Source organism: Talpa occidentalis, unplaced genomic scaffold, assembly GCF_014898055.3.
Source record: "Talpa occidentalis isolate TD23 unplaced genomic scaffold, MPIMG_talOcc4v2.1 talOcc4.8, whole genome shotgun sequence".
In the NCBI taxonomy this organism is placed as follows: Eukaryota; Metazoa; Chordata; class Mammalia; order Eulipotyphla; family Talpidae; genus Talpa; species Talpa occidentalis.
The window spans coordinates 118,866,495-118,892,744 of NW_023605194.1; the positions used below are offsets into that span (position 1 = coordinate 118,866,495).

The 26,250-nt window shown below is 59.9% G+C and overlaps 1 protein-coding gene across 10 annotated transcripts in view; it reads right to left on the minus strand.

Moving 5' to 3' along the window:
* The window catches only part of BLTP1 (bridge-like lipid transfer protein family member 1), a 98,125-nt gene that overhangs the window by 46,520 nt on the left and 25,355 nt on the right, over positions 1-26,250 (minus strand). For 8 of the 10 annotated variants that reach the window (XM_054690380.1, XM_054690379.1, XM_054690381.1 and 5 more), the window contains 22 exons: positions 25,383-25,588; positions 24,503-24,730; positions 23,818-23,955; positions 23,053-23,229; positions 21,225-21,353; positions 19,931-20,050; positions 19,169-19,449; positions 17,325-17,575; positions 15,546-15,813; positions 13,866-14,700; positions 12,939-13,009; positions 11,647-11,820; positions 10,782-10,896; positions 9,811-9,960; positions 8,843-8,970; positions 8,281-8,480; positions 6,276-6,473; positions 5,314-5,525; positions 2,423-2,574; positions 1,904-2,054; positions 1,632-1,784; positions 1,079-1,319 (listed from right to left, as the gene is read on the minus strand). In XM_054690380.1, coding sequence (XP_054546355.1) covers positions 1,079-1,319; positions 1,632-1,784; positions 1,904-2,054; positions 2,423-2,574; positions 5,314-5,525; positions 6,276-6,473; positions 8,281-8,480; positions 8,843-8,970; positions 9,811-9,960; positions 10,782-10,896; positions 11,647-11,820; positions 12,939-13,009; positions 13,866-14,700; positions 15,546-15,813; positions 17,325-17,575; positions 19,169-19,449; positions 19,931-20,050; positions 21,225-21,353; positions 23,053-23,229; positions 23,818-23,955; positions 24,503-24,730; positions 25,383-25,588 — 4,578 coding nt within the window. The remainder of the gene's footprint in view (positions 1-1,078; positions 1,320-1,631; positions 1,785-1,903; positions 2,055-2,422; positions 2,575-5,313; positions 5,526-6,275; positions 6,474-8,280; positions 8,481-8,842; positions 8,971-9,810; positions 9,961-10,781; positions 10,897-11,646; positions 11,821-12,938; positions 13,010-13,865; positions 14,701-15,545; positions 15,814-17,324; positions 17,576-19,168; positions 19,450-19,930; positions 20,051-21,224; positions 21,354-23,052; positions 23,230-23,817; positions 23,956-24,502; positions 24,731-25,382; positions 25,589-26,250) is intronic. The other 2 variants (XM_054690387.1, XM_054690383.1) reach the window with 1 other exon arrangement.

Here is a 26,250-nt window from a genome sequence, read left to right on the forward strand (position 1 = left end):
ACCGGACAGCAAGGCTGGAGCCACCACAGACGTGGGGCTGCCCATGCTGCAGCCTGTGCTGGAGCAACCCGCCTGTGCTGTCCTCACAGGTGTGACAAGAACACACCGAACCAGCGGGTATTACTGGAGGACGTGCCCCAGGTCCTTCCCACCCAAGCGGGGAGTGCAAAGCCCGGCCACTGCGCTCAGGCCTTCCCGCGGGCTCCAGTGGACAGCACTAGAAAGCAGGCTGACTGCGCGGCGGGCAGTGTGTAGACTGGACATTTTCAACATAAATAATAAAACCCAGCCCCGGGGTTGTGACGCAGCCATCTGTTCGCTCTCATCTCAAGAGTACCACCTTTTCCCCCCGGGTACTTTCAATTTTTCTCAAAATACCACAAGAAAAATTTACATCGAAGATGCATCAGATAATAAAACTGACTTTTGGAAAGCACTGAAGCTGGTGGGCTCCGAGCGTGTTCTCGCGCCTCTCTGGGTCTGCGCCACGAATCGTGGCCCAAGCACAGGGTCCAGCTCCGGGCAGGGCCGCGCAGCCCAGGACACACAGGGGCTCCTGGAGAAGGCTGGCCTGGGGAGCTGTGCGCACATCCAGGCACACGTGCACAACCCCCACACACATGCACACCTGCACCCATACACGTGCGCCCACTTCTGCACATGCACACGTGTGTACACCTGCAAACGCACACCCCACACGTGTTCACACCTGCACACACACACGTGCACAACCCCACACATGCACACCCACATGCATAGCCTCACACATGTGCACACCCGCATTCACACACCCCCAAATGCGTGCATATGCACACACGCATACACACACACACACGTGCACAGGTACAGGGACGCATGGCCAGTGGCCCCAAGCACTCGGGCTGCCGGGTCCCGCACTCCCGCATCAGAGCTGCGTGACAGGTTGGCACAAGTGGGAGCAACACGCATTCGGATTGAGCCCCATCGTTCTTGCAGAACTTCAGGGGTCAGTATTTCTAATTTGGGCCACAGAGTGGCGACGTGGCCGCAGGCGCTGTGCTGCCAGCTGCGTGTCTGGCACGGGTGTTCTCAGAATCACCTGCATCAAATTCGAACTCCGCCCCGTCGGCGCTGGTGTCGCTCTGGAGGCCGCCCCCACTGTCCAGCCCAAGCCCATCCTCGGGCTCCCGGTCCCCGCCGGAGCACGGCTTCGGGGGCTGGGCTGGCCGGTGCAGGCTGACGCCTTTGAAGGCTGGGGTCACCACGATGAACTTCATCCACTGCCGGGCTAGGGCCACCAGGCCCTTCTTGAGCGTGACCAAGGCAGGCAGCCCGTCGCTCTGCAACGCCAGGAGTGGCCACGTGAGGCCACCACTGTCGCTGTGCAGGATGTGGCCCCGACCCGCTGGCGCCCGCCCGGAGGCACCAGGCCACAAACTGCAAAGCGACCGCTGAGGTCCGACAGCAGCACCCCCAAGGCCCAGACGCCCCTGACCGCGCCTTTCTGCTCGGGACAGTGGGGCACGGGCAGGCACGTTCCACCCACTTGGCTGCCTCTGCCCGAAGCCTCACAGCGTGATGGCGGAAGAACAAAGCTGGTGCTGCCCCTGCAGAGCCTCCCAGGGCCGGCCGCCCATCCCGCCGGGGCTCACCGTGGTGGCGTCCTCGATGACTGAGTGGCGGGCCTGGTGCAGGTAGTGGTGCAGGATGCTGCACAGCAGGCATGAGGGGTTCTCCTGGAGAGAGCGGGCGACGTTCGTGAGCCTGTTGTACTTACTTCTCAGGGGGAAATGCACGCTTTTATTCTGAAACAAAGCAAGACAACACTCAGAACGGTGCAGAGCGAAGGGCGCAGAGCCGCCCCTCCCCCCGGCTCCTGCCGGGGCAGAGCCCAGCTGTGAGGGTGATGCCGTGACAGACGCACCTCCAGCGCCTCAGTCATGATGCAGCCCATGACGGCGCAGACCCGCAGGGTGCCCTCCGTCTCCAGCCTGTGCAGCGACGACTTGAGCTGGTCGATGGGGACAAGCCAAGCCCCGACGGCCGGTGTCGCCGTACTTAGGAGGTTTAGCTGCCTTTAGAAAGAAAAGAATCACCGAAACAAGCATCAAGCTCCCATTCCCATTCCCATCACCTTCTCGTACTGTACTTATTGGCTCTTCCATTTACACAAGCTCATGGCTCCTTCTGACCACAAACTGACTGGCGACCTGTGATCGGGACACGCGGGGACAGGGACAAGAAATGCACAAGCCCACCAGAGGCGAGAGGGCAAAGGGCCCACCGGGGTGGCTGGCGAGAGCGAAGCTGGAGCAGAGAAGCTGAACCCGCGCAGGAGTCTGCAGGGTGGGGCAGGCGGGGCAGCCGGCTGGGCCCTAGGAGGCGGCACCAAGGCCGCGGGAGGCAGGCGCGGCAGGCGGAAGGAGGACCCCCGGCGCCTCACCTGGAGAAGGCGTGGGCCGGGGCGCGCACGTTGGTGGGGGCCGCGAAGCTGAACCAGATCTCCCGGATGGCCAGCTTCATGCTGCAGGAGTCGGGGGGCGGCGGCATCAAGGGCAGATCCTTCTTCAAGTCGTCAGACTCTACTCCTTCGTCCTACACGAGACACAGCGACGGCACGTGTTGGTGTGTGGCCCTGGTGCCACCAGCTCAGACGAGAACTGCCCTCTCAGACACAAAACCGCCCAAGCAAGTCAAGCTCCACAGGCAGAAGCTTTGCAGGCCGTGTGGCCGGGCCTGGCCCAGGCCTCTCCTCACGCTGAGAAACAGCCACAGAGCTCTGAGGTTCCAAGGCACGGTCTGGAAGCTGCTGCGCTGTGTCGAGTCACTCGCCTGAGACCCCAGCAGCCGACGGCTTCCCGACCACTCCGTCAGTCTCTGCTGCTGAGGGTGTTCAGTGCTGGCTTCCCAGCGAAGAGGAGAGGAAGGAGAACAGGGAGCAAGCTCGAGAGCTAAGGCCCCACCTCCCCTGCAACCTAGTTTGCATTTCATTTTAAAAGAATATCTTATACTTCCAAATAAAGCGCCATAAGGAATTCTACCCAAGGCCTTGTTCAAATAAATTAAAGGAAAACATTCCTGGTTAAGTACTAGTAATTTGAATCTGTTGTTAGAAGCAAGAATATTTTAGGCATCTGCAGTTCTTTGAAATACAGAAAGCTAAGAAACATAATCTTCAAGGAAAAAAACACCATCACCATCCATTAACTTATACGGACTTTTTTTTCAGCATTCCCAGACCCCCCAAATCACCTACCAACTAGGCCAGCCCACTTTTGGACAGTGGGGCCCCTCGCAGAGATGGGGGGATAGCCCATGTCCCCGAGAGGGGTGGGCAGGGAGCACCATCCCCCGCGGCTTTGGGCAGATGCGGGTGTCTGTGCCAGCGCGGCAAGGACACAGCAGGAGGGGCACTCGCCAGCCATGAGCTGGCCTGGCACAGGAGAGGACACGCCGGGGTGGGACAGAGGCCGAGGGATGCTGGCCAAAAATGGGCACACACAAGGCCTTGGACGGAGGACCTTCACCCAGAGCAAGAGGCAGAGCAACCACAGGGAGGGTAGCTCCCTGCCTGGCCCCCAAACATCTCCACAGACTTCGTGAGCAAAGTCTCTTGAACTGTCAAATCACAGCAAATGTTCCAGAAACAAGCCCCAGCCGCTGGGCTCGGAGGGGACGCCCGGCGCTGGCCCACGCGCCCCTGCCCTGCAAGGTGGGCTCCCCTCCGCTGGTCGGGGCACAGGTGGGCGGGCAGGTATGCGCGCCTCGGCGCACACTTTTGTGCACATTCCTGGAAGCGGGCGGCTCCGCGGCGGGAGCGGCAGTGCCGGTCTCGCTCCCGTGGCTCCCCCACAGGCCACTCTGGCTGCGGCTTCCCGGAGCCCAGCAACCGCCCCTTCACTTCCTGGACGTGGAATGGACCGATCAGGTGTGAACAGTCGGCTGACGGAACTACACGGTCCAGCCACAGGATTAAAAAATGGTCCAATCAGACGTTTGGGAGGGGCGCCCTGCCAGAGGATATAAGCCAGGGACCAGAACTGTGGGGGAGGAGGTGCCGCCAGCCTCTGAAGGGCACAGATGGCTCCTGCCTCCAAGGGGGGAGGAGCGGAGGCCAGACTCCGCTCCTGGCCTCCGAAGAAAGAAGGAAAGACACATCAAGCAGCCGCCCTCGAGGAGGGGGAAAAGCTGACTGCAGGGCCGGGGCCTCGTCCTGAAGGGAGCCCCCTGAAGGGAGCCTCAGAGGCCCCAACCCGGCGTCCCAAGAGCTGTTTGTTGCTGGTGTCGCCCGACAGCTCACACAGAGCTGTGAACACTGGGTGTCTCTGACACCACCTCTGGGGGACCAGCAGTGACCATCTCTACTGGCCGGCGCTGGCCAGCTGTGTTGACAGGTGACCAGCACTCTGCTGGTGCCGCTGGTGGAAACTCTGAGTGAGGCAGCCACTACAGGCTGCCACAATGAGCTCGCTGTCTCCCCTTTGTAAAATAAACCCCGTGTGGTTGTTCTTGGGGCCCGAGGCCTCTTGTGCGGGTGCGTAGGTGAGACCCATAGACTGACCTGTCCTCTACCAGTCCCTGCCCTTTGTTCGGCTACAGCCCACAAGCCCCTCCTGTGCGGGTGTTGTTCTGCCGCAGCCCTTGGTTTTGGTTTTTGGCCTTTCAGGGCTTCTTGGCGGCTCCCGTCTTAGAGCTCCGGCCTACCACCAGGCCTCACTACTGAACCCCGTCTCAGGCACGCTGCCTGGTCTCCCTCACCCCCACAGCGCCAGGAGGCGAGGTCAGAATAGAACTCCTGCCCGAGATGAGGAGACCCAAGAGAGGGTTGGGGACCCGCCCAAGCCCCCTCTGAGAGCTACACCTGCTCTGTGGCCACAACTGCTGCTCCCAGGTCACCACCATAAAGCGCCTCCAGTGAGAGCAATGCGCTGGCACCAGCTCCTCCAGCACGAGGAGGCAGCGACAAAATATTTGGAGCATGCATGTGAGGAAGCCATTTAAAGACTGAGTCTGCTAAAATCCTTCAAAGAACATAAAAACAAAGCCTGATTTTCCTAAATTCTAGTAATTCATTATCTGACAAAGACAATTAAGCTCCTGCAGCACGAGCAGGCCTCACATGAGGCTCTCAGCAGGTGAGCAGGTCTGGGGCGCAGCGCCCGCAGGCCAGCAGCCGCGCTCTACACGCATTAGAGTCGCCAAAACGCTCTGGCTACTATTAGAGCAAAGCCCAAGCTACAGGCAGACAGACATCCTCCAGACGTTCGCTGGAGTGGGCACATGGTGTCTTACATTGCTTTTCCAAAGCATTATTATTACTAGAAATTCACCAACTTGCTCGTCTGAAGCAGAGTCCCCGTCCGGGCCGGACGGGGGGCTGGCACGGCCGCGGGGAGGAGCGTCCTCAGACACGTCGGTGTTGTAGCCACTGCCCGTGGGCGAGTCAGAGGAGCCGCTGGGTGTCGGAGCGCCGCCCCTCTCAGCGACGCTGGCCTGGCCCATGACGCCAAAAGCATTGTACAGAACAGCGCCCGACTGTCTTCCTCCTGCAAAAACGGAGAATGTATTTATTGAAAACGGCGGGTGCCTCAACACTGCACGATATCCGTCAAGATAAAAATCTCTTAAGTCTGTCTCCTGGGCCTCCCCAGTGGTGCACGGGTTGAGCGCAGTGCTGTGAAGCTGTCCGCAGACTCTGTAGCACAGGCTCAATTCCCGGCCAGTGGGGAGATTCCCATATGGCCCGGCAGACCTCTCCTGTCGTGCCCGCTGCTCCCCTCAGCAGTGTATTTCATCAGTCTGCCTGTTCTGCTCCCCGCTCTGTCTCTGGTGAATTCTCTTGCCCTCTGGTACCTCTGGCCTATACCCCAGCTCTTGTATAAATTGAAAAAAAAAAAAAAAAAAAGTCTTTCTCCTGCCAAGATTCAGCCCTGAGCTCTGAAAGTGGTATCAGCCGGCTGTTGGGTGAGGAACTGCAGCACAGGCGGCCTGTGTGACACGCCCCCGGCACAGAGGTGGCCAGCGTGACGGCTATCCCCAGGGGGGCAGCATCTGCCTGGGGTGGTGAAGCCTGATGGTTTGCTAAGCAAGGGTTCATTCCAGAGCTGATGGCTCAACCCTTTACTGGGCACATCCTGAACCCCACTGAGGGCGCGCTGGAGGAGCCTGCACAGGGGCACCCGGCCCGGCCCCGATTCCAGGCCCCTCGCTTCCTGCTTGCAGATGGGACTGTTGGAAACATGTCAGCGGTCAGGGCAATATGTCTCCCACTTGAGCAGAATTTTTAAAGCACTTACCTTTTATGGTTAAGTTTTCCAGCCCACACTCGAACATGATCCAGCCCCACCTCTCCTGACTGGGGCCTATCCGAGCGACGTCGGGAAGAGCCTGCTGGTCTGTCTCATCCACAAACGTGAACTCATCCAGCTCCTCAAGCGTGAACAAGACCTTGGACTTCTCAAAGGGAATTGCGGTGATGGCACAGGTGCCGGCGCCTGCACCAGGAGAGAGAGAGAAGGCCCCCCTGCGACAGATGCCAGCCACAGACCCCGAGGGCCCTGGGCTGGGGCCTGCCGGGACACGCAGCCTGAGTGTCTGCAGGAGAGCCTCCGCGATGCTGCCGTGGCTGTGCCACTCCAGAGTGCTGGAAACGTCTTACTCAGGTCGCATTAAGAGGGAGAGAAGATTCCGCAGTTAACAACAATTGTTCATAAGGCAGCGTGAATTCGTTTCTGAAAGACGACAGGAGAGGCTAAGGCTCTACAATTCAAAAGCTAATTCAGCTTCACAGCAAACTATTTTCAAATACTTCACTGTTTTACAAAATGAAATACTAGTTACCCAACCTTAAGAAAAACATGACTCTCCAAGACAATCACAGCCTTTTCTGAAAGATCACTTTATGCCAACGTCTGCTACAATCCCGGCGCCCCCCGCCCCCCCAAGCAGCCGCAGCACGCGCAGCGGGACAGCATGCAGGGCCTGCAGGGCCTCGCCTCTGGCGCCTTGGCTCCCTCTGGCGCCCACGCGTACACAGAAGCAGGGCTTTCTGACCCTGTGTAATTTGCCACCTGGAGATGACGTGTTTGCACTGGAGGCACATTTCCTTCTAGCTCCTCAGAGATGATTTCACCAACCTAGCTTTGGTTGCCACAACAGAAATTTCTTCCATCTTTAAAAATTCTTCGAAGACATTAAGAGTGATGTGACAGCCCAGAGTATGAAAATATCACACTTTGCATTTATTAGCATAAAGTCTTCCCCAAAGGGTAAATGATTACCTATGTTTTTCTATGATTTCCTCATTATTCAATTGGTTTCTATTTGTTCTGAATTTTTTTTGTTAAAGATTTATTTTTATTTATTTATACAAGAACCGGGGTACAGTCAGAAACACAGACGGTGAGAGAATTCACCAGAGCCAGAGCGGGGAACAGAACAGGCAGACGGACGAAGTACACTGCTGAAGGGAGCAGTGGGCGTGGCAGGAGAGGTCTATGCCCATGTGGTACCCTCGCCGGTGGCCAGGGATGGAACCGGCGCTGCAGAGGCTGCGGGTAGCTTTGCAGCCCAGCGCTCAACCACTGCGCCACCGGGGAGGCCCTGTTCTGAATTTTTATACAAACATCCACCTTGGAATTTCACTGGAAGCTGTGTCTTTGAGGAGCTTTTTTTGGATAATGTGCATTTCAAAGTCACACCTCACCACCACTCACAGCGGCCACTGCAGTGCCGAGCAGCCTTCCCAGCGCCGACCCTGGGCCACAACGGAGTCATCGGGTGGGTGGGTGGCAGTGCTGGGGAGACCCCGGCAGTGAGCCGAGCTGGGAAGGCACAGGGCTGCCCGCCTGGTGCAGCAGCAGCACAGCAAACACCTTGGAGAAGACCAGGCCTCTAGCCCCAAGCCCTGACTGCCCACCGTGAGATGCTCTCAGGACAGCTGACACAAGCCCCAAGCAGAGGGCGACGCATGACAGAGCACGCCTGCCCCGCCGCATCTGTGTTGGGGGCACAACTCTCTGATGCAGCTGTGCCAGGAGAAGGCATTTAATGCCAGCAGAGACCTTGTCTGGTTCCGTAAGGAACAGGCAGAAGAGGCATGCAGACAGGAGGAAGCGCTGCGAGCGGGACAACCCGCCTGTGCCGACTGGGAGCCGCGCACTTAAGGGCTGTGCTCAACACATGCACAGCGCTTCCTGCCCACACAGCAAGTTACACCAATTTTCAAAGGGAAAATCATGTTTCCTTTGGCAACATCCTCTTATATTGAAACATGTCACGGTCTCCTCTGTGGGCCCCTACCTGTGGTGTCCAGCCCCCGGAGCTGCCCATGGACGCGGTGGATGTTCAGCTTGGCTGCGATTTCCATGCCTTTCTCTGCTCCAGCATTTGACCTGAGTGACCCGGAGGACTGAGGCTGCATCTTGGTGGCGTGGACATACCCTCCAAACTCGGACGTCCTAGCAGGGTCGGCACTGGTCGGAGCCTCCTCCACCACGCCGCTGTGGAGAGAGTGTGACGGCCCTTAGCATCTAAACGCCCACCAAGTCTCGCTGTGCAGTGTTAGCTGTGTCACCTAATCACAGTGAGACACTTCACTAATACGTGCTGCAAAAGCCATTTCACTGCTTAATTCAAACCAACATTAATGACAGATTCTGCAATGTTTCCTGAAAACTGTGTGAATAAAAACAGTACAAAGTTTTAAAGAACCTACTTTGCGACTCCATACATAAAGTTAGATTCAAACGTCCAATGCCACCTACGAGTTTTAACATTAGCATTTGCAGAAAAGCACGCACAAGATGGTGGCTTGCTTTCACAGCCAGAGAGACACATGGCTCAGGGCAGCAACACTTCATACCTGTTCATACGGACTTGCGTAGTGATTCTGTCGAAACACAGGGCCACGAGGGACACGTGAGCCACGGCCCGGCCGGGGGCTGCACCTGGAGGCTCTTCCACAGAGGCTTGCAGCAAACACAAGTTCACCTGACACACAACACATCAGAGGTGTGAGAGGGGAGAGCGGAGTGTCACTCCGTCAGAAGACCGCCGCTAAGAAGCCGCCTCGTGTCTACCAGCCATGCAGATGGTCGTGACTAAACGCCTAGTGATGGGTATTGAGGAGTTTAACAAACTTCTGCTGAAGTAAACCACATGACGGTAACCCTCATGTGGGCTCACTGGCAAATCAAATACCACCTGTGCTGTCATGATCTACTCCACCAGCAGTCAGCACAGAGAATATAAGGACAAGAGCCACCAGAATCCCTCCTCTTCCAGTAAAATGCTTTAAACTGCTGCCTTTGAGGCACTCATTCAAGTGGAAACCTCCACTCTTGAGTTCACAGCAGCACTGTTCACAACAGCAAACAGGCAAGTGGGCCAGGAAGACACGGGCTATACACGTGCGGGCACCACTCAGCCCTCACCAGGGAGAAACTCGGGCCACTAGCAGCTGCACGGGTGGCGCTGGAAGGGATAATGCTCAGTGATGATGTTCAGTCAGAAGGAAAAAAAATTATCAGATGGTTCACTCACAGGAGTAATATACGGAAACCAAACAAGGGTCAGGTGAAAAAAGACAAGCTGGCAGGCAAATTCTGGACCCGAGGCATCCAGCAGGGGAGGGGAGGGAGCAGCACAAGGGACCATGGTGATGGCTCAGGGTGATGAAGTGGTGGGAGATTTATGGGGATTTTGTCATTCAATACACAAAAATGAATACCAGTGTAAGAAAAATAATTCAAGAAACGCCGTCACCTTTGGCATAAACAGTCAGCGACACAAGGTCACCTTTGGCATAAACAGTTAGCGACGCACGGTCACCTTTGGTATGCTGACGTTGGCCTGGAGGCCTCTGATGGTCACGCTGTCTTGCTTCCTTGAGAGTGGGGTCTGCGCTGGTCCTTGGGTAGTTGTTCCCAGGGGGGTGGGGTGCTCGGTTTTTGTTCCTCTAATGTCTTGCTTGGAAGACAACTAAAGAGATGGGACACAGAATGATCACTTCCCTCGTGACATATACACCACCAGGGCGGCAGGCGCTGAGCCGGGGCCCTTTCTGCCCAGCCCGTGCTGCCAGGCCTCGCGGAGACAGCAGCACACCGGCAGCTGCGGGCTGAGAGCAGTGGCAGGAAGTGCAGTGAGGTCAGCTGTGGAGACAGAAGCCAGAGCAAGGGCGCTAGGGCTTAAAGCCACTTCCAAAACAGGTCGGAGCTCTGGGGCCTACCCGGCTCTGGCCATCCACCCCGTGATGGCTGGAAGGCTCCACGTTCTCGCTGCCCACTCCTCCCTGACCACCTGTCACAGGAGGGACCCGCCTGCTTTGAGTAACTGTCTCACTAGGAACAGTCAGCTTCACTGTCACCTTCCCCTAGTTCCAACGCTACCAGCATGTGGGGAAGCCAGGCTCAGAGCACAGAGCCAGGCAGGCGATATGTGAGAAGTTGGCTGCACGGCAAGGGGCGAGACCCTCACGGGCTGTGAACGGAACCCCAGGACATGCCACAGAATGACAACATGGTTTCTTGGGGCGCAACTGTGCCGCCCACTGGGAGGAAGCTCTAGGAAAGGCCTGGAGCCACTTCCAAAACAGAGAGGACGCCGATCAGGACCTCGATGCTGCTGACTCAGCCTGGCTGCACACGTGGAGACTTCTGGCACCAGCAACACGCAAAGACCATCAAGAATGTGCCGTGACTCCAATTTACGTGTGGACGAAAGGCGACAGTCGGGAATGCTCAGGTTCTGCTTCTAGGGAGGGCGCTCAACCTGCCTCCCTGCTGGCTCCCGGGGCTTACGTGTTCCGAGAAGGTGCTGTTCTGGAGGGCCTCCCTGAGGACTCTGGCGTGCAGGTCGTCCACAATGGCGGCCGGGTGCCGGGCGCTGGCACAGTGAGCCATGGCCTCAATGTACCTGCACAACAGTGGGGTGAGCGGTGGGCAGCGCCGGGTGCCAGGCTAAGTGCTCTGGCTGTGAGTTCCAAACTTGGGCCTAACTGGCTCTACCTTTCCCCCCAGACACATGAGGCTCCCCGCGGACAGAGAATCCAAGGGGCCTCTTCAGGTGACGGCATCTGGGGCCCCAACTGGTCTGCAGTGGACGGCCCTCCTGTGCACAGAAAGCCTGAGGACGTCGCTCGGGTAAGGATGGAGCAACCGCGTGGCCAGCGTCAGAATCTGTGCCAAGCGCCGGCCTGGGCCCAACACCTGCGCCTGCAGGGGACAGTGCGGGCAGCCGCATTCCTGGGCAAGGGTGTGCTTCTGGCTGAATAAAGGACATTCCGACCGGACAGTGCCCACAGAGCACTCCAAGGAGCAATGTCCCAGGATAAATTCTAATAAACTGACTCATCTAACAGACTCTCTCTCCTTGAGGTGGGCCCCCCGGCTACTTTGCACTCGAGTCTGCAGGCTTTCCCTCCCCGCAGTTCCTGCAAATGCATTGTTCCTCCGCCTAGAAGTGTATGGACGGACGGCTTTGGTCATTTCGTGGGCCCCACGCTCAAGAGACCTCCACACTCTTGACCGCTAACCTGTCTCGTGTTGGTTATCAGACCAGCCGAAGGCCTGAGAGAAGGGGAAACTTTCCCTTCCTGACACTCTCATATCACATGTACTTTTTGCGTTATAAATCACCGCTTATATTTTTAGACAAAATTGATACCTGTCCAGAGCTTCCGCCACCAGGGGAGTGAGGACGACGTCCACGGCACCCCTGACCTCCACGACGGCTGCCGTCCTGGCCTGGGCCGCCGGCTGCCCCAGGCCCCACTCTCCCGCCAGCGCCTCGTCTTCCGAGTCATCGACAGCTTTCTTTTCCAGAGGAGTATATGGCGTCCTGGACAATTTCACAAGAAAAGGACATGGTCCAAACGGCATGCCAAGGCTGGAGGCCCCGAGGAGGACCTGCGACATGGGGACCACACCCCCATGGCCTCTGTCCCTCTCCTGGCAAAGACTCTAGACCCTTCGCATTTCCTAAGCACAGAGCGTGAGGGAAGAGTCTTGTGCTGTGAATGAGGGACTTGTGGAAGCGCCTGGGAGCAGGGGCTGGCTGCCAACCAACCTTGCCAATAGTGGGCTGAAACTCACTGCCCTGCCCCCAGAGGAGACGGCTGGGGGACCAAGGGCTCATCAGGCGCGCCCCAGTGGCGGCGCGTACACAGGCGCCCACAGGGCAGGGCCCACGAAGCTCCGGGCTGTGAGCAGAGGCAGCTGGGGAGTGCAGGCCTGGGCAGTGCGTTTCCCCACACTGACACTCATCTGGGCCCTGTCACGCCCTTCATGTAAACTGGCAACACAGCAGGGGAGATGTTTCCCTGGTTTCTAGCCAGCTGGTCCCGCGCGCAGGGAAGGACCTGGGCGGGCGGCTTCTGGAGAGGAGATGGTATCAGCGGCCCATGGAGTTGGAAGCCGCGTCCACCCGGGGGAGTCAGAGTTAGGACTGAGCCAGCGAGTTCTCCGACTCCCTGCTGGTGTCTGAGAGTTGCCAAATTGGGGGCGGGCGGGGGCCTGCCATCCCACAGCCACATACAGCCACATTTATCTCTGCCAAAAATGTCATGGCTTAGACTAGGTGTTTTTAGACACCCCCCAAATTTTCAAAGACAGGACAAGGAGGTGCTAAAATGTACATCTGTCGAGAAGGGAATCCAGTGAAGGGAGAACACGTCCTTGGACGTGCTAACTCGGTGGTGCTTGTCCTCTCTGGTGGCCACGACGCTCACGCCTTGTTATTTCCCCGACCTTGACATGCAGGGCTGTGGCCTGGTCAGCGTGTCTCACAGAGGGGCTGTAAACGCTCAAGACCCAGGCCGGCTATTCACTGACCAGATGGTGTGTTGGGGACGATGATGTGCTCACAAGGCAAAGCCCACGGGAAAGACGGCCACCCTCAAACCAACCACATCCCCCACATGCGCGGCCTGAGGGACGCTGGCAGGCCCGTCCACTCACGTGGGCGTGGGTCCCGAGAACCGCAGCCCTCTGTCCAGCAAGGAGTTAGCTGTGAGCCCCTGCTTGATGACCTGGAACACAAAAACATCACTTACAGCCCAGTTTTGATATTAAACTAACCTCTAATTTTATGCTGTCGACCAGTATGTGCGACTATCCAGACTGTCTTGTTAATGAGACTGATCTACAAGACATGAGGCCTTAACAATTAGAAAGACAGAAAATACTCAACTGGAAATTGAGTATTTCATGCAGACACCTGGTCTACCAGCCCTGGCGACCAGGCCCCACGGGCCTCCCCCTCGCCAGGGCCCAGTACACGCGCTCCGCTCCTAAGGCCGCGGCTGGGCGAGACGCTGCCTCCCACCACTGCTGCTCCTGGCCCTCGTGTCTCGGGGAACACGCCTTCTCAGACGGGCCTTGCAGGCCCCACCAGCCCCGTTACTCTCGACCCCTCTGACGTGCCTTGAGACTCCCCTCAACTCACAGTCACAGAAGCACCTGTCCGCCTACCATCTGCCTCCTGCCCTCAAGGAGCAGCTCCGTGCATTAAGCAGCACACCCCCGTGGTGCTCTATGAATACCTGAGACGGTCACAGTTATACACTTTAAATAATCATGAAAATTTCTTTAAAAAAATTATGGCTCTATAAATATGACTTCCGTGTTGCCTACAATCGCTAAATTTACTGACCGGGTTTTAGTGTTCTCAGCAAAGCAAATTACAGAATACATTACAGAAATGGGCCCCAGCTCCCATACTAAGTGCTGACACCCGGCCTGAAACCTCCCCAACTCAAGACGCTGACACCAATGGCCGCCACTGGCCACGGCAGGTAGCTGGCCGCTGAGAAAAGCAGTTCTGAAGGCATCTTAAAAGCTCCCGTTTTCTAGAGAAACATCGGGAGTCCACGGCCCGGCACTTACCTTAAAGCTGGGGATGGAGAGCTGCTCGCAGGACGAGGTACTCTCCTCGCTGGTTGGCGTGTCTAGGTCCAGGGGCCGGTGCAGTGAGGACTTGGAGGTCCGCTTGTTGGCCGGGTGCCTCGCTGCCCAGTTCACCACCTGGAACTGGCTGAGGTAGGTCTGGTAGCAGCTCCGGGCCGGCTGCTGGGGCGGCACCTGCTCAGCCTCTGGCCGCTCAGCCTCCGCCACGTGCAGGCGCTCGGCCAGGTCATCCTCGGCTCCCAGTGCAGACACGAAGGAGGCCTGAGAGGGGTGTGCCCTGAAGGGCAGCGTCCTGCCGTCCTGGATGCTCTCCCCGTGGCCGGTCAGGGGCCCCTCCACACTGTGGTAGACTGAGCCCCGGCTGTAGTCTACCTGCTGGGCCTGCCGCTTCTTCCGCTTCCTCCCCGGGTAAGTGCCAGGGCCCTCATCGCTGCTGATGGGCTCAAACTCCTCAGCGGCGGAGAAGTAGGCCTCGCTGTCAGCCACGGACATGCTGGAGTCCATGGAGCGGTACTGGTGGAAGGAGCTTGAGTCGGCCGACGGTGTGTATGGGAAGGAGCCGAAGCTCCGCCGCTGCTTGGGCGAGTCTAGCACGTTCTCATCGCTCCGGGAGACGTCGCTGCTGAACTGGACGCCCACGGCCACTGGCTGCTTGTCCCCATAGAAGGCAGCAGTGAGGCTCTTGGTGCTGCCCAGCCGGGCGGAGCACACAGAGGCCTGGCGTTTCAGGGGGGAGCGGAGAGGGGACTGGCCCACGGACTTCTCTGCGGCATGCGGGGACACGGGGCTGCCCCCTGAGACGTCTGCCGGAGCGCTGGAAGGGAGGGCCGGCGGTCAGCATGGCCCCACACCGAGCAACTCGCTCTCAGCACCAATGCGAGTCCTTCCCAGACCCACAGCAGTTCTGGTCACTCGCTTTGTGAGGGGAGGAAGCCCTGGACTGTGCGGGGCCCTTGCAAAGGCACTGAATGGCACGACACGTGCCCGCAGCCGACCGAACCCCGGAGTGAGGTGGCTTAAAGCAGTCCAGCGCCCGCCACCCCCGCCAAGCTCCACTGACACTACTTAAGTTCAAAGGCTTTTCACATCCTATAAAGCGTGTCCAACAAAATGCACCAGGGGCCTCTGGCTCAACAGGAGGGGCCGCATGGCGCTGCCTGCAGTCTGGCCTGGTGCTGGGCTGAGGCGCCGGCCCAGGAGCCACATGAGTAGTGGGGGTGGGGGAGTGGCTGGGGGTGGAGGACTAAGGGCCACATGCAAGGACTAGGGGCAGCTGCAGAGCGTAAGTGAAGCCAGAGAGTCTGAGACAGGGAGGGAAACGGTCGGGCAGAGCGTGGAGGAGGAGGGCAAGGGTCCTGCGCCGACAGCCGGGGGCAGGGGGCGCGCGTGGGGGGAACAGGAAGAAAAGCCAAGTGTGCTCAGTTGAGGGGCAAGTGTGACAAGAAGGAAGCGGCCAACTCGGGCCTGAGAGCAGGGCAGGGGCGGCCGGCAGGCTGGGGTGTGGGGACCATCTGCCGTCCTTTGGAGAAGACAGTCGACAGCAAACACGTGCAAGGTCCGTTCAGGGAGAAGGAGCAGAGGCGGAGGGGTTTGGGAGGAGGCACGTCCCTGGTGGGGCTGAGGGCGTCCTCGCACCAGCCCCGGCCCCGTGGCACTGACCTGGCGGGGGCCTCGTCTCTCCTCGCGGCAGGCGGGAAGCCCCTCTGAGCCGCGGGGTCCTCGGCTGCGGACACAGGGCTCTCGGTCTCCCCGGCCAGCAGGGGCTGCGCAGCGCCCGAGCTGCTGCTCTCCCCCGAGGACGAGGACGCGCTGTGGGGGCGCAGGGGCACCTGCAGGCTGAGGTGCTGGGCCCGCCGCTCCGCCTCAGCACCCGCCGCCTTGCTCTCCCACTCCTGCCCCCTCACACCATTCACGTGACCTAGACAAACTAAAGCAGTGCCCGTGAGCGTCATCGTCTCAAAAGCAACCCCTGAAAACTTGTTTTTGAGGTTGGCCACCTGAAAGGGCCGGTGCGGGGGTGCACAGCACAGCCCCGAGACGCCAGTGGGCCTGAGCTCGGTGTCCCTGCCCCGCCGGAGCCTCCTCCTGGACAGTTCTCAGACTGGAACAGAAACCTCGCAGGGCCCGTGCAGAGCCGTGTCCTTGGCGCGGCCTGCATGGACGCTGCGCGCGCTGAGGCCATGGGGTGGGGGCGGCCACTGTCTACCCTAGATACAGTGATACAGCAGAGGGGCCACCAGGGAGCAGACAGAGGACACGCCCACACCCTCCTGCAGCCAGTGAGGCCCCATGGGAGCCAACCCCCCCCACCTCCCCACCGTGGACTGAGACCATCAGAAACAGGCGTTTCAGGGCTAGAAAGTGACTTCACGGGAAGGCGCTGGGCTATGTTTACTTTTCTCTCCTGAAGTGTCAAGAAGCTCTGCTGCTTGCTGGTGTCTACAGGACAACCTGCTCCTGCGAGCAAGATTGCTGAGCCTGTGCCTCCCCTGGTGGCGCAGCGGTTGAGCGCTGGGTTGCGAAGCTGCCCGCAGCCTCTGCGGCGCTGGTTCGATCCCCGGCTGCTCCCCGGCCACCGGAGGAGGGTCCCACATGGCGCACAGACCTCTCCTGCCGCCCGCTGCTCCCCTCAGCAGTGTACTTCGTCAGTCTGCTCCCCGCTCTGGCTCTGGTGAATTCTCTCACCCTCCCGCGCTTCTGACTGTACCCAGTGCTTGTATTAATAAATAAATAAATAAATCTTTAAAAAAAAAAAAAAAAAGACCGCTAAGCTGGCCTGTGGCCTGCACGCCTGCACAGGGCCAGACTGGACCCTCCCACTCAGACTGCCGTCCACACTAGGCAGTGGCCCAGAGTCGCAACCACTCTTCTCCTGCCATGTCCAAAGGCAGAGCGCAGCCCCAGAGGACATCTCTGACCCGGTCAGGAAAGACCAAGCTGGGAGGGTGTCCGGCAGCCCATGATGGGCCGCAGCCAGCACCGCTCTTGCCACCAGCCAAGGAGCCAGGAACCTGCTCCACACAGCTTTGGGAAAAGCCGCAGGAGACTGGGAGGCGCAGGCCCCTCACGGCTCCTACGTGGCAGCACCCCCAGCTCCCGGGACCGGCTCTAACAGTCAAGACTGTGTCGCACAGGAGCTGGCAGCCCGGCCACAGCAGACGCGGGCACCATGCACGAAGCCCCGGGATGCGTGTGAGCACAGGGTGCTGCAGCGGACCCAAGGGCCAGGCCCGCAAGTGGCCCTCGGGGAAGTGAGAGGGGCCCACGTGGGCAGGCGCCGGAACTGCACCTGCCGTGCTCACCACGAGACACGTGTCCTTCTGCCTCAGGGCACCCGCCCACAGCAGAGGCAGGTCACCCCAGCCACCCCAGCCACCCCCAGCCACACCGCCAGGGCCCAGAGAGCACAGGGCGGGGGCACAGACAGGCCCGCCATACCGTCCGCCATCTTGGGGACGCCCCTGGTGACGATCCACTCCCCGGGCTGCAGCAGGGACTGCCCGTAGCACAGGTCAGACTCAGTGCTTGTGCTGGAGAAGGCGGAGCTGCTGGATGGGGTGAGCTCCTCCAGCCGGAAGAAGTCGAGGCCGGTGGCCGTGCCGCCAAAGAACCTGCAGCCTCCCAGGCAGCCGCACTTGTTCCTGCACCGCCTGTTGGTCAGGTTGTCCTCGGGCCACAGGAACCACAGCCTGGACAAAGCGGACAGTGGCACAGCAGAGCTCGGGGGGAGGAAAGCCTTGCAGGTGACTAGACCTCTTAATTGTTTATAGTTCTAAAAGCTCAGGTAAATACAAACAGAGATTTATTTTTGCTGTAGTAAATCTCCTCAACCATTTGGCCTTTCTAGAAAAAACCAGGGTTCCCACCCCGGTGACAGGGAAATAAGCAGGAGCAACGATGATGGAGACACACCGTAAAAAGAACTGGAGAACTCACACAAGACATAAAAAGTTGTGATATAAATATAAAAATGAAGCATTTATAAAAAGCAAAGGGCCTCCCCTGGTGGCGCAGCGGTTGAGTGCTGGGCTGAGAAGCTGCCCGCAGCCTCTGCAGCGCCGGTTCGTTCCCCGGCCGCCAGCGAGGGTCCCACCCAAAAAAAAAAAAAAAAAAAAGTAGCTGTTCCTGGAAAGCCTAAAACATTTCCGTTACGCTGACTCCATCACCACTAATGTTTCAGCGTCTGCTCACGTGGCAAATTTAACCCACCCAAGCACGAGGGCGAGGCAGGGGTGATGGCGCCACGACTCCGACACGGGGTGCCACCCTACCGCAGAGAAGAACTGGAATGCCTTTCCAACAAGGGCTCTAGGAGGAGCCATTAAGAATCGAGACAATCAAAACTGGCTTCTCTACCTGATCGCCGTTTAGCAGAAACGGCCCATCTTGTGGCCTTCTGAGGTAAGCGCTTTTTCTCTGAGCGGCAGCTGAAACCACGCAAGTCCAACAAAAACAAGACGACGGGAGAAACACGCGCTTGGGCCCTCAAGGACCCACGCAAGCCTGCCGGTGCCTGCCGCCGCCGCGAGCCCTCGGGGCGATCCCTGGCGCCCGGCTACATCTAGCTCCAGCCGCGTTCCCGGCCGCAGCTATGAGCGACGGGGCAGGGCGGGCGGGCGTGTGAGCATGGGCAACGAGGCTGCTGCGCTGTCCTGCCAAGTCACTGGAGCGGCACGGGCCTGGCTTCCCAGGGTGTGGCAGGTGCCAGCGGTCTCACTGCAGGTGCTCTCCGGCCACTGCGTGGTGGGGTCTCGAGGGGCACCACTCACGGGCGCCCCCGCCAGGCGAGCCCTGGCCAGCCCCGTGGGACAGGAGCTCCCCGCAACCCCCGGCACGTGGGCAGGCATTTAGGAAAGTTCAGCACAAATGTACAGCACTTGACATGTTAATGGACGATTTCAGGAACAAGAAAGCACTGAAGCAGGGAGAGTGAGATTGGCTGTGGTGGTTATAGCCTTTTTCCTCTCCTCTGTGCCCCCTTTCCATGCTCCCTCACACCACGGGAGGTGGGCAGAGGCGTCGTCACCCTGCAGGGCCAGTGGAGACGGAGAGTCGAGCCCGGGGAGCTGCCAGGCGGGTGTGGGGCCTCGAGGCTGGCGAGCACACCCCTAGGAATGAGCATTTACCCCCATCCTGCTGCTGAACAGCGCACCGAGAGCCCCGCAGGCAGGATACCTGGCCACAGCGCCGTGGCCAGGGAGACACGCCAGGGCCTGCTCAGCTCTGGGTCTCCTACCTCTATGCAGCTGCCCCCCCATCTCCGCTGGAGAGGCCCCACTCACCTCTTGGTCCTGGCATCATGCGTCTCCAGGAAATGCCGCTGAGCTTCGTGCTTGGATGGGTGGTCAGCAGCCAGGGCAACGTCCACGGTGATGAGCCCAAGGCTGGCCGACCCGGCCTCCAGCCAGCAGGCCCTGCGGAGCACGGCGGGCTGCAGTCCAGCCCGGGGGCTGCTCGGCTGCTCCACGAACTGGCGCACGTGCAGGTCCTGCACGGCCGCGCTGACGCCCTCCCCGACCGCCGGGCTGTGCAGGTTGCAGTTGGCCACCCGGACCGCCCCCATCTGAGGGGCAGAAACGAGACAGAGCTGCATCCTCTGTGGCTTAGGTGACAGGGTCAACTACCAAGAGGTGTTACTGCAATTTGCACAAAAGATTAAAAAAAAGGGGCAGGGGGCACGGGAAATAAAGCGCAAATGCAACAGGATAAAGAGGACATTCCATGGGAAAAGAAGAGGAGGGAAGGAAAAGAGCTTCGGCCGGGGCGGGGGTGGGCCGAGACCGAGGGGCCGTGCAGGCCGCCCTCAGAGCAGGCGGCGGAGCTCTGAGCAGGCGGGAAACACTGAAGCGAGACACCTGAAGGCTTGAGGGGTTCAAACCCTCTTTCCAAGGACACCACAGTTTGCACCCCCATGGAAACAGCCACTGACCCAGACCCATGCAAAGTGCCCGTGGGGCGAGGCGGCCCCTCACAGGGAGGCCCTGTGGGGTGAGGCAGCGGCAGCCCTAAACCGGCGCTGGGGGCAGGTGGGGGGGGGGGCGCACCTTTAGGTTCGTGGCGCAGCCCTGCTCCACCACGTGCAGGTCGGCCCCGGCCAGCGCCACGCGGGTCATGGTGTACTTGAGCTCCTCGGAGCGGGGGCAGGGCCCGGGGACGCAGCTCAGCTGGAATGAGAGGGCGGCGTCAGACTCCCAGCCCGGTACTGGCCCCCACATCAGCCCCTCCGTGGCCCTGATGGCACCCGGTGACGCCGCATTGAAACCACCCGGGGCGTCTCCCACCTCCTGACAACAAATAACATGGCACGTGCCCCACAGCCCGCATGGGCACGCCTGAACACACCTGGGAGACGAGACTGTGTGCCTGCATCTGGGACGAGCCACGCAGACCTGCCGTGCTCGGCTCCAACAGGCCTGTCAGGAGTCAGGCCTGTCTGGGCGCGTCCCGGGACCGGGGCCCGAGGAACCCAGCTCACGGGCTCTGCCCGGACTGAGGGTGGGTGCCCGCGAGCCCATCCGCTCTGCTCACGGCCCTGCGGCTGGCCGCAGGAGCAGGGACTGCAACGAAGGGACCCGCAGGCCTGCAGCCAACGCCACCCGGGCTCTGCGGACTTGCCGGATGCAAGTCTCCCTGAATAGACTTGTTTACTAAAACTCAACACAACTTTGGGCCCAGAAAAGGAGGGAGGAGCAGCCCACATGTGTGAGAACTCCCCGGAAGAACCAACCCGTGACACACGCGAGCGGGAGCCGGTTCTCCGCAACCTGGAGAAGGGCCTTGAACAAGAACACGGTTCCATGGCCAATGAGAGCAGCTTCCTCGCTGCCAGTAACTCAGCGTGGCCACGGCCCTCGTGGGACACGAGACTGAAGGCAGGAGCCACCCCCAGCCATAGCAACAGCAGCTGGGGGCGCGGGCGGGGAGGGCACAGCGGGTGGGGTGCGCAGGGAAGCAGCTGTGTGGGGAAGAGGCGGGGCCTCAGTGCCAGCAGGCAAGGCTGCTTCCTGGTGACAGCCCTGGGCCTGGCCTCACGGGGGCCTGTGCCCGTGTCCATCCCGCATCCTCCGCCGCCCACGGCTTCAGGGGTGGGTGCCTTTGCTCTGGATCCCTGGGGGCCCTGACACCCCAGGCGAGTGCAGGTCGGGGCGGTGGCGTGGACGACGCCCAGCTGACCATGCCACAGGGCAGCAGGCACACGCCAGCAAACTCAGCCCTGGGGAGCATGCCCACGTCTGGCCCTTGCACAGGAACAGACACTGGTGGCAGGCAGAGGAACACTGAGGCAGAGAGGCAGCGTCTGCACCCTCACTGCGGACGCACGCCAGACCCGCCACATACCTTGGCCTCGCAGAAGCGGCGATCAATCCCATGCTGACACAGCACTACCGACTTGGGCCTTTCCAGCTCATACTCCCGACACACCACGTGGAACGCAAAGGTCTGTGCCCACTCCAGGAGAGACGCCAGCTGGAAGGGACGAAGAGTGCTGGCATCAGCACTGGCCAGCTGCCGTCAGCTCACCAGCTGGGCCACCGTTGCCCTGAGGGGCCAAGCAACACCAGGACGAAAACTCCTCTGCAGAAAACCTGCGTGAGCAGCTCCTGCCTCAGGCTTCTCCGCAAGGCCCTGCCTGTCACCCGGGGCCATCTGTGATGCCCCAGCAAGCCCCGGGCTCTGACTGAGCCGCATCTGGTGGCGCTGAAGCCCGAGTGTGAGAAATCAGCCGTCCTGAAGGGGCCAGCATGCAAGTAAGCGTAAGCCTCTATTAAGTTTCCATCAAATCTTAACTTTAAAAAACCTTCATTTGATTCTTTTACTAAATTTTTTTCTTACGTCACCATGGTCCCCAGCGCTCTCTTGCCGCCGAACGGCCGGGAACCACAACGCAGGCCCTCGGGCTCTTCCTTCCGTTCCAACCCCCACGGCCCCTTGCTGGAGGCCTCGGCTGCCAGTTTTGTCTTTTCTTGACCTTGGTTGGGTTTCTCTCTATTCCACACAGACGTGAGACCCTCCCGTATTTGTCTGTTTCCTTCTGAGCCATTTCGGCCAGTGTCGCCCCCCCAGCTCTATCCAGGTCATCGCGAATGGTGTGAAACCTGAATGCTACACTTGGTCAGCATGAACACTCGCCACCCCACACGTATTCACGCTGTCGCCAAGCACAGTGACCAGGGGCTTAAACTCCCAGAAGTAGGAATCTCACTTTTCAACCCCCACAAGGGCGCAGCGCCGTCAGAGCCCTGAGGGGTTCAGAGCCAGGCAGGCAGTGGTGGTGCCAGGCCCATGGGCCTGCTCCACACCAGAGCTTCGTGGCTACATGTGTCCCGGGGGGCGGTGGCCGGGAGGGTGCCGCCGTACGTGTCCCCTACACGGTTCTGGTCACCCGCTTGTCCGTGAACTACCCACGCTCCCGCTGCTTCGGGCCTGTCATCGAGCCTACCCTGACGTGTCCTCTGGGACATGAGGGCCTGGCCCCCTCACGCTCATGGCCACGCTCTACCCTATGTCCCGCCTCTCAGGCGCTCCCTGGCCTCTTCCCGGTGCCTGCTGCTCCAGGAGCCCGGCAAGCCCATCATCGAAGATGTAGCTAGAGAGGCAATGCCATGTGGCTCCTCCGCTGGGCCTCAGTGCCCCACAGCTAGGACCTACAGGACCTCAGGGCCTCAGGACCTCAGGAGGTGAAGGAGCGTGAGCTCAGCCCAAGGGTCAGACCTAGCCTCCAGACCAGGCTACTGGCCCAAACCAATGCCCACGGTGCCGGCTGCAGGTCCGGCTCTCGCTTCAGCGCACGGCAAGGAAGGCTCTGTGCCACCTAATCCCTGTCATCTTCAGTGCTACTGGTGATCCCATGTAAGGAGTATTTCTAAAAATTACTCTCTATACTATATACGCAGATTGTGTCAGCAGCGGAGCTCCAACTGATGGAATCTTAACAACTGTCACCTGCTTTCCAGACAGTCCCCCTCCTGAGCTGCCCCCAGAGAACCACGTAACACTACTCCCAACATGGGTGTGCCTCAGAAGTAAAGCTGGTCTCTGATGCAGCCGCTGCTAAGAAAATCTGCAAGGCCAGAATCGCCTCAGCCAGAAAGCAGCGAGTTGGCCACACCGAGCCCAGGGAGTGACAGGAAGGCGCATGCACCGGCCTGACGCGGGGGGTGAGTACCTGTGGAGCAGTGACCTTTGCTGTCAAGCTTCCTGCCTGCACATCGATGAGCCACGCGTATTCCAATGAGTCGCTGCCCAGTGGAAGGCCCTCCGCGGAGAACATGGCGTGGGCGCGCAGCTGCAGGCCAGACAAGCTGATGTGGCCCTCCCGGAGACTCTCGTCCGTGGTGGGTCGCTGTGGGAACACCTCAGTCAGACACAGCGGCCAACACGCACCTGCCTGCCCAGCGAACCCAGCCCCGGGGCCGCGGGCCTGAAGTGGGCGCTGCCGTCACTTCCCAGGCTGGGCCTCAGGAGGGGACGTGGAAGAGGAATGGGGAAGATGAAGGGCTGGGAGGGGCTGCGGAAGCCGGGCAGAGCGGCTCACAGGGAGCAGCCCACGCGCCTGCTACTAATACACAGTCCAGTTCAAAGACAGGGTTTCTAGGACGACTCAGTGCTGAAGGCCCATGTCTCCAAATTGAGTATCTGTGGCATGCCATGTGCCCAGGAAGGCTGTGGGGTGCAGAACTCCCTCCCCCTGCTGTGGGGCACCTCCCCACCGCAGGGTCCCATCTCTTCTCGCCCTGCCCACCTGCACCAAGGGCGCAGCGTGCCCCTCGAGGGACACCGGCCCCACTGGGGGTGTATAGCAGGCTTCCCCAGAGGGAGCGAGCACAGTAAGGGACAGTGCTGAGCTCCAGCTTCAGGGAGGCTGTGAGGCCCGGCCTGCCCTGTCCAGCCGCGCACAGCCGGCCCCCCCGCGCGCACCACGGTCATGCACCTGGTAGTTGTCGCTGACGAACACGTTCAGGGGCGACAGCACAAGCTGCAGCATGGTCTCCCGAAAGCCCTTCTTCATCTCAAAGCACAGTCTCTCCAGGAAAGCCGTGGGGCACTCGGGCCCGTCGGCCGTTCCATGCTAGAACCAACAAGGCAGAGTTACGGGGGTGGGGCACACACGGCCTGCACAGCGCAGCCGCAAAGTGCTTCTCAAAGGAGAAACAGTGCTCAGAACACCCAACAAGCCGCCTCATGCCCACAGGGGGCCGGGCTGGCCTGCGCCAGAGGCCTCTCCAGAGCCCCAGCCCGCAGAGGGTGTGGCACCAGCTGCGGCCTGGCGTCCCCCCACCCAGCAAGGGGCACCAGGTGTCTGTGCTGGCCCAGCGTGGACACAGCTGCCTGCAGGGCTCGGTCTCAGTCCTGACTGTGCACCGGGTCTGTCGCAAAGGCCAGTGCTGCTATGGCACTGGACACAAAGGCCAAGAAACACCAAGTCCAGAGCATCCAGCGGGCTGGCCACCAAGCCAGACGCATGCTCCAAGGTAAGACAGAATGGCCAAAAGGAAAACAGGTTTTCTATGATGACAAAGAAAATCATTCACTTCAGAAGCCAGAAGGACCCCTGAGCTCTGAGCGGGGCCCAGAGGCACGCGTGGGCGCCGACTTCTCTCCCAGTAAACACTCACAACAGGAAGGCGCCCGTGGACCTTGTATAGGTTGACGAGGACGGTGATGTCCCACGGCCGCAGGGACAGCGGGTGAAGCGACCTGGCCGAGCTCTCGCTGTCCTGCCTGTCGCTCTCCGCCCCTGCAGCCGTCCACCCTGAGCTGGACGAGCTTGACAGCGACACAACGGGGCTGGACACCACCTCCTCGAAGTCCATGTACACATCATCCTCACCGAAGTAGTTCTCCTGGAGGGAAGCGCAAGCTGCGTCAGGAGAGACGCCGCCCAACGGCTCAGTCAGGACAGCGGCCAGCAGTGGGCGCCCGGGCACAGAAGGAGGGAGGCACGTCTAGGTAGGACAGACACTTCCTTGGCGGCTGGCCAAGCATCCTGTAGCTACAAAAGCACAGCATCTAGAGACCCACTGGGGGCAGCACTACCTCGACAGCAGGACTCGCAGCCAGTCCTGCAGGAAGCCCTTGCGCTGGAAGACCCACTGGCTCTTGGTCTGTGACCCAGGCCAAAGCCCCGAGTTGTCCGTTAGGGGAAGCAGGCATGTCCCCAGACAGCCCCTTGGGCTCAATCCAGCCAGCGAAACACCAGGACGCACAGTGCTTGCCAGGAGTGCCCGAGTGGCCAGACGGCCTCAGCAGGAACATTCCATTTTGGTTACTAATAACACAACGTGTTATAAACAGTTGCCAAAATGTGCTCTCCACAGTCCTCCCTGGCTTCTTAGGTAAAGCGTTTCAACTGTTGATACGGCCCGCGCACCCAGTGCACCCAGTGCACCCGCGATCTGGAACTCAGCCAGCACCACTCAACGGTCCTGACGTCAGCCAGGAGCCAACTGCTCTGTCTGTGCTCTAAGACTCTGCGCGTCCCTTTGGGAAGCACACCTTTATACACAGGAAGGCGTTCAAGAGCGGCCCATAGAGAGTCATCTGCGAGTCTGGGGACAGCTCCATCTCCACGTGCAGCTTATCAGGCGGCAGCTCCGAGGGGTCGACAGGCGGGCGTGGGGCGGAGGGCGGAGGGGCGGCTCTGGCGGGCACTCGCTGGGCCGGCCTCAGCACGGACAGCAGGGTCTCCTCCATCTCGGACACTGGAGCGAACGGAGGGAAAAAAGGTGGGGGGAGAAGAGAGGTACTTCTTCGATGTTCTTCGAGGAGCCGTTCACTAAGAAATCCTACCTTGCCGGCATGGAAACAAGTGGCCCCTGAGTATGGGGTGTCACTGCACAGACACCCCAAAGGGCCCGAGGCAAGCCCCTGGCAAGCAAGCGGGCCACGGTCATGGGGCCCCGGGGTGTGTCCGGCCACGTCAGACCCAACCACGTCTGGGCATGAAAGCAAGGCTGTCCAAGCACTGCGTAACCTCTTCACATCCCACACAGACTGGCAACTACGAAAAGTTCTCAAAACGCAGCTCACTAGAGAAACGCAGAGGAACCACCCAGACTCCAGCTTCCTTCTGGACTCTTGCAACGAGACCGACAAGACTCATCAGCTTTGACTCCGTGGTTATCAGAATGGCAGAAAGAAACTAACTTCTCACCGTGCCAAGTGCTTTATGTGGTTAGATCCAAATACACCTTGTTCCCAACCCAGCCCTGCTTCTTCTAGCTTGGCAGGCCTGAGAAAATTACCTTGCCTGCTCTGCGCACAGCTGCTACAACATCTGTCACACAGAACCCTTGCAAGGGTCAGGCCAGGCAACACAAGCGAGGGACACCAGCTGGTGTCTGCCATGGTCAACAACTAGGGC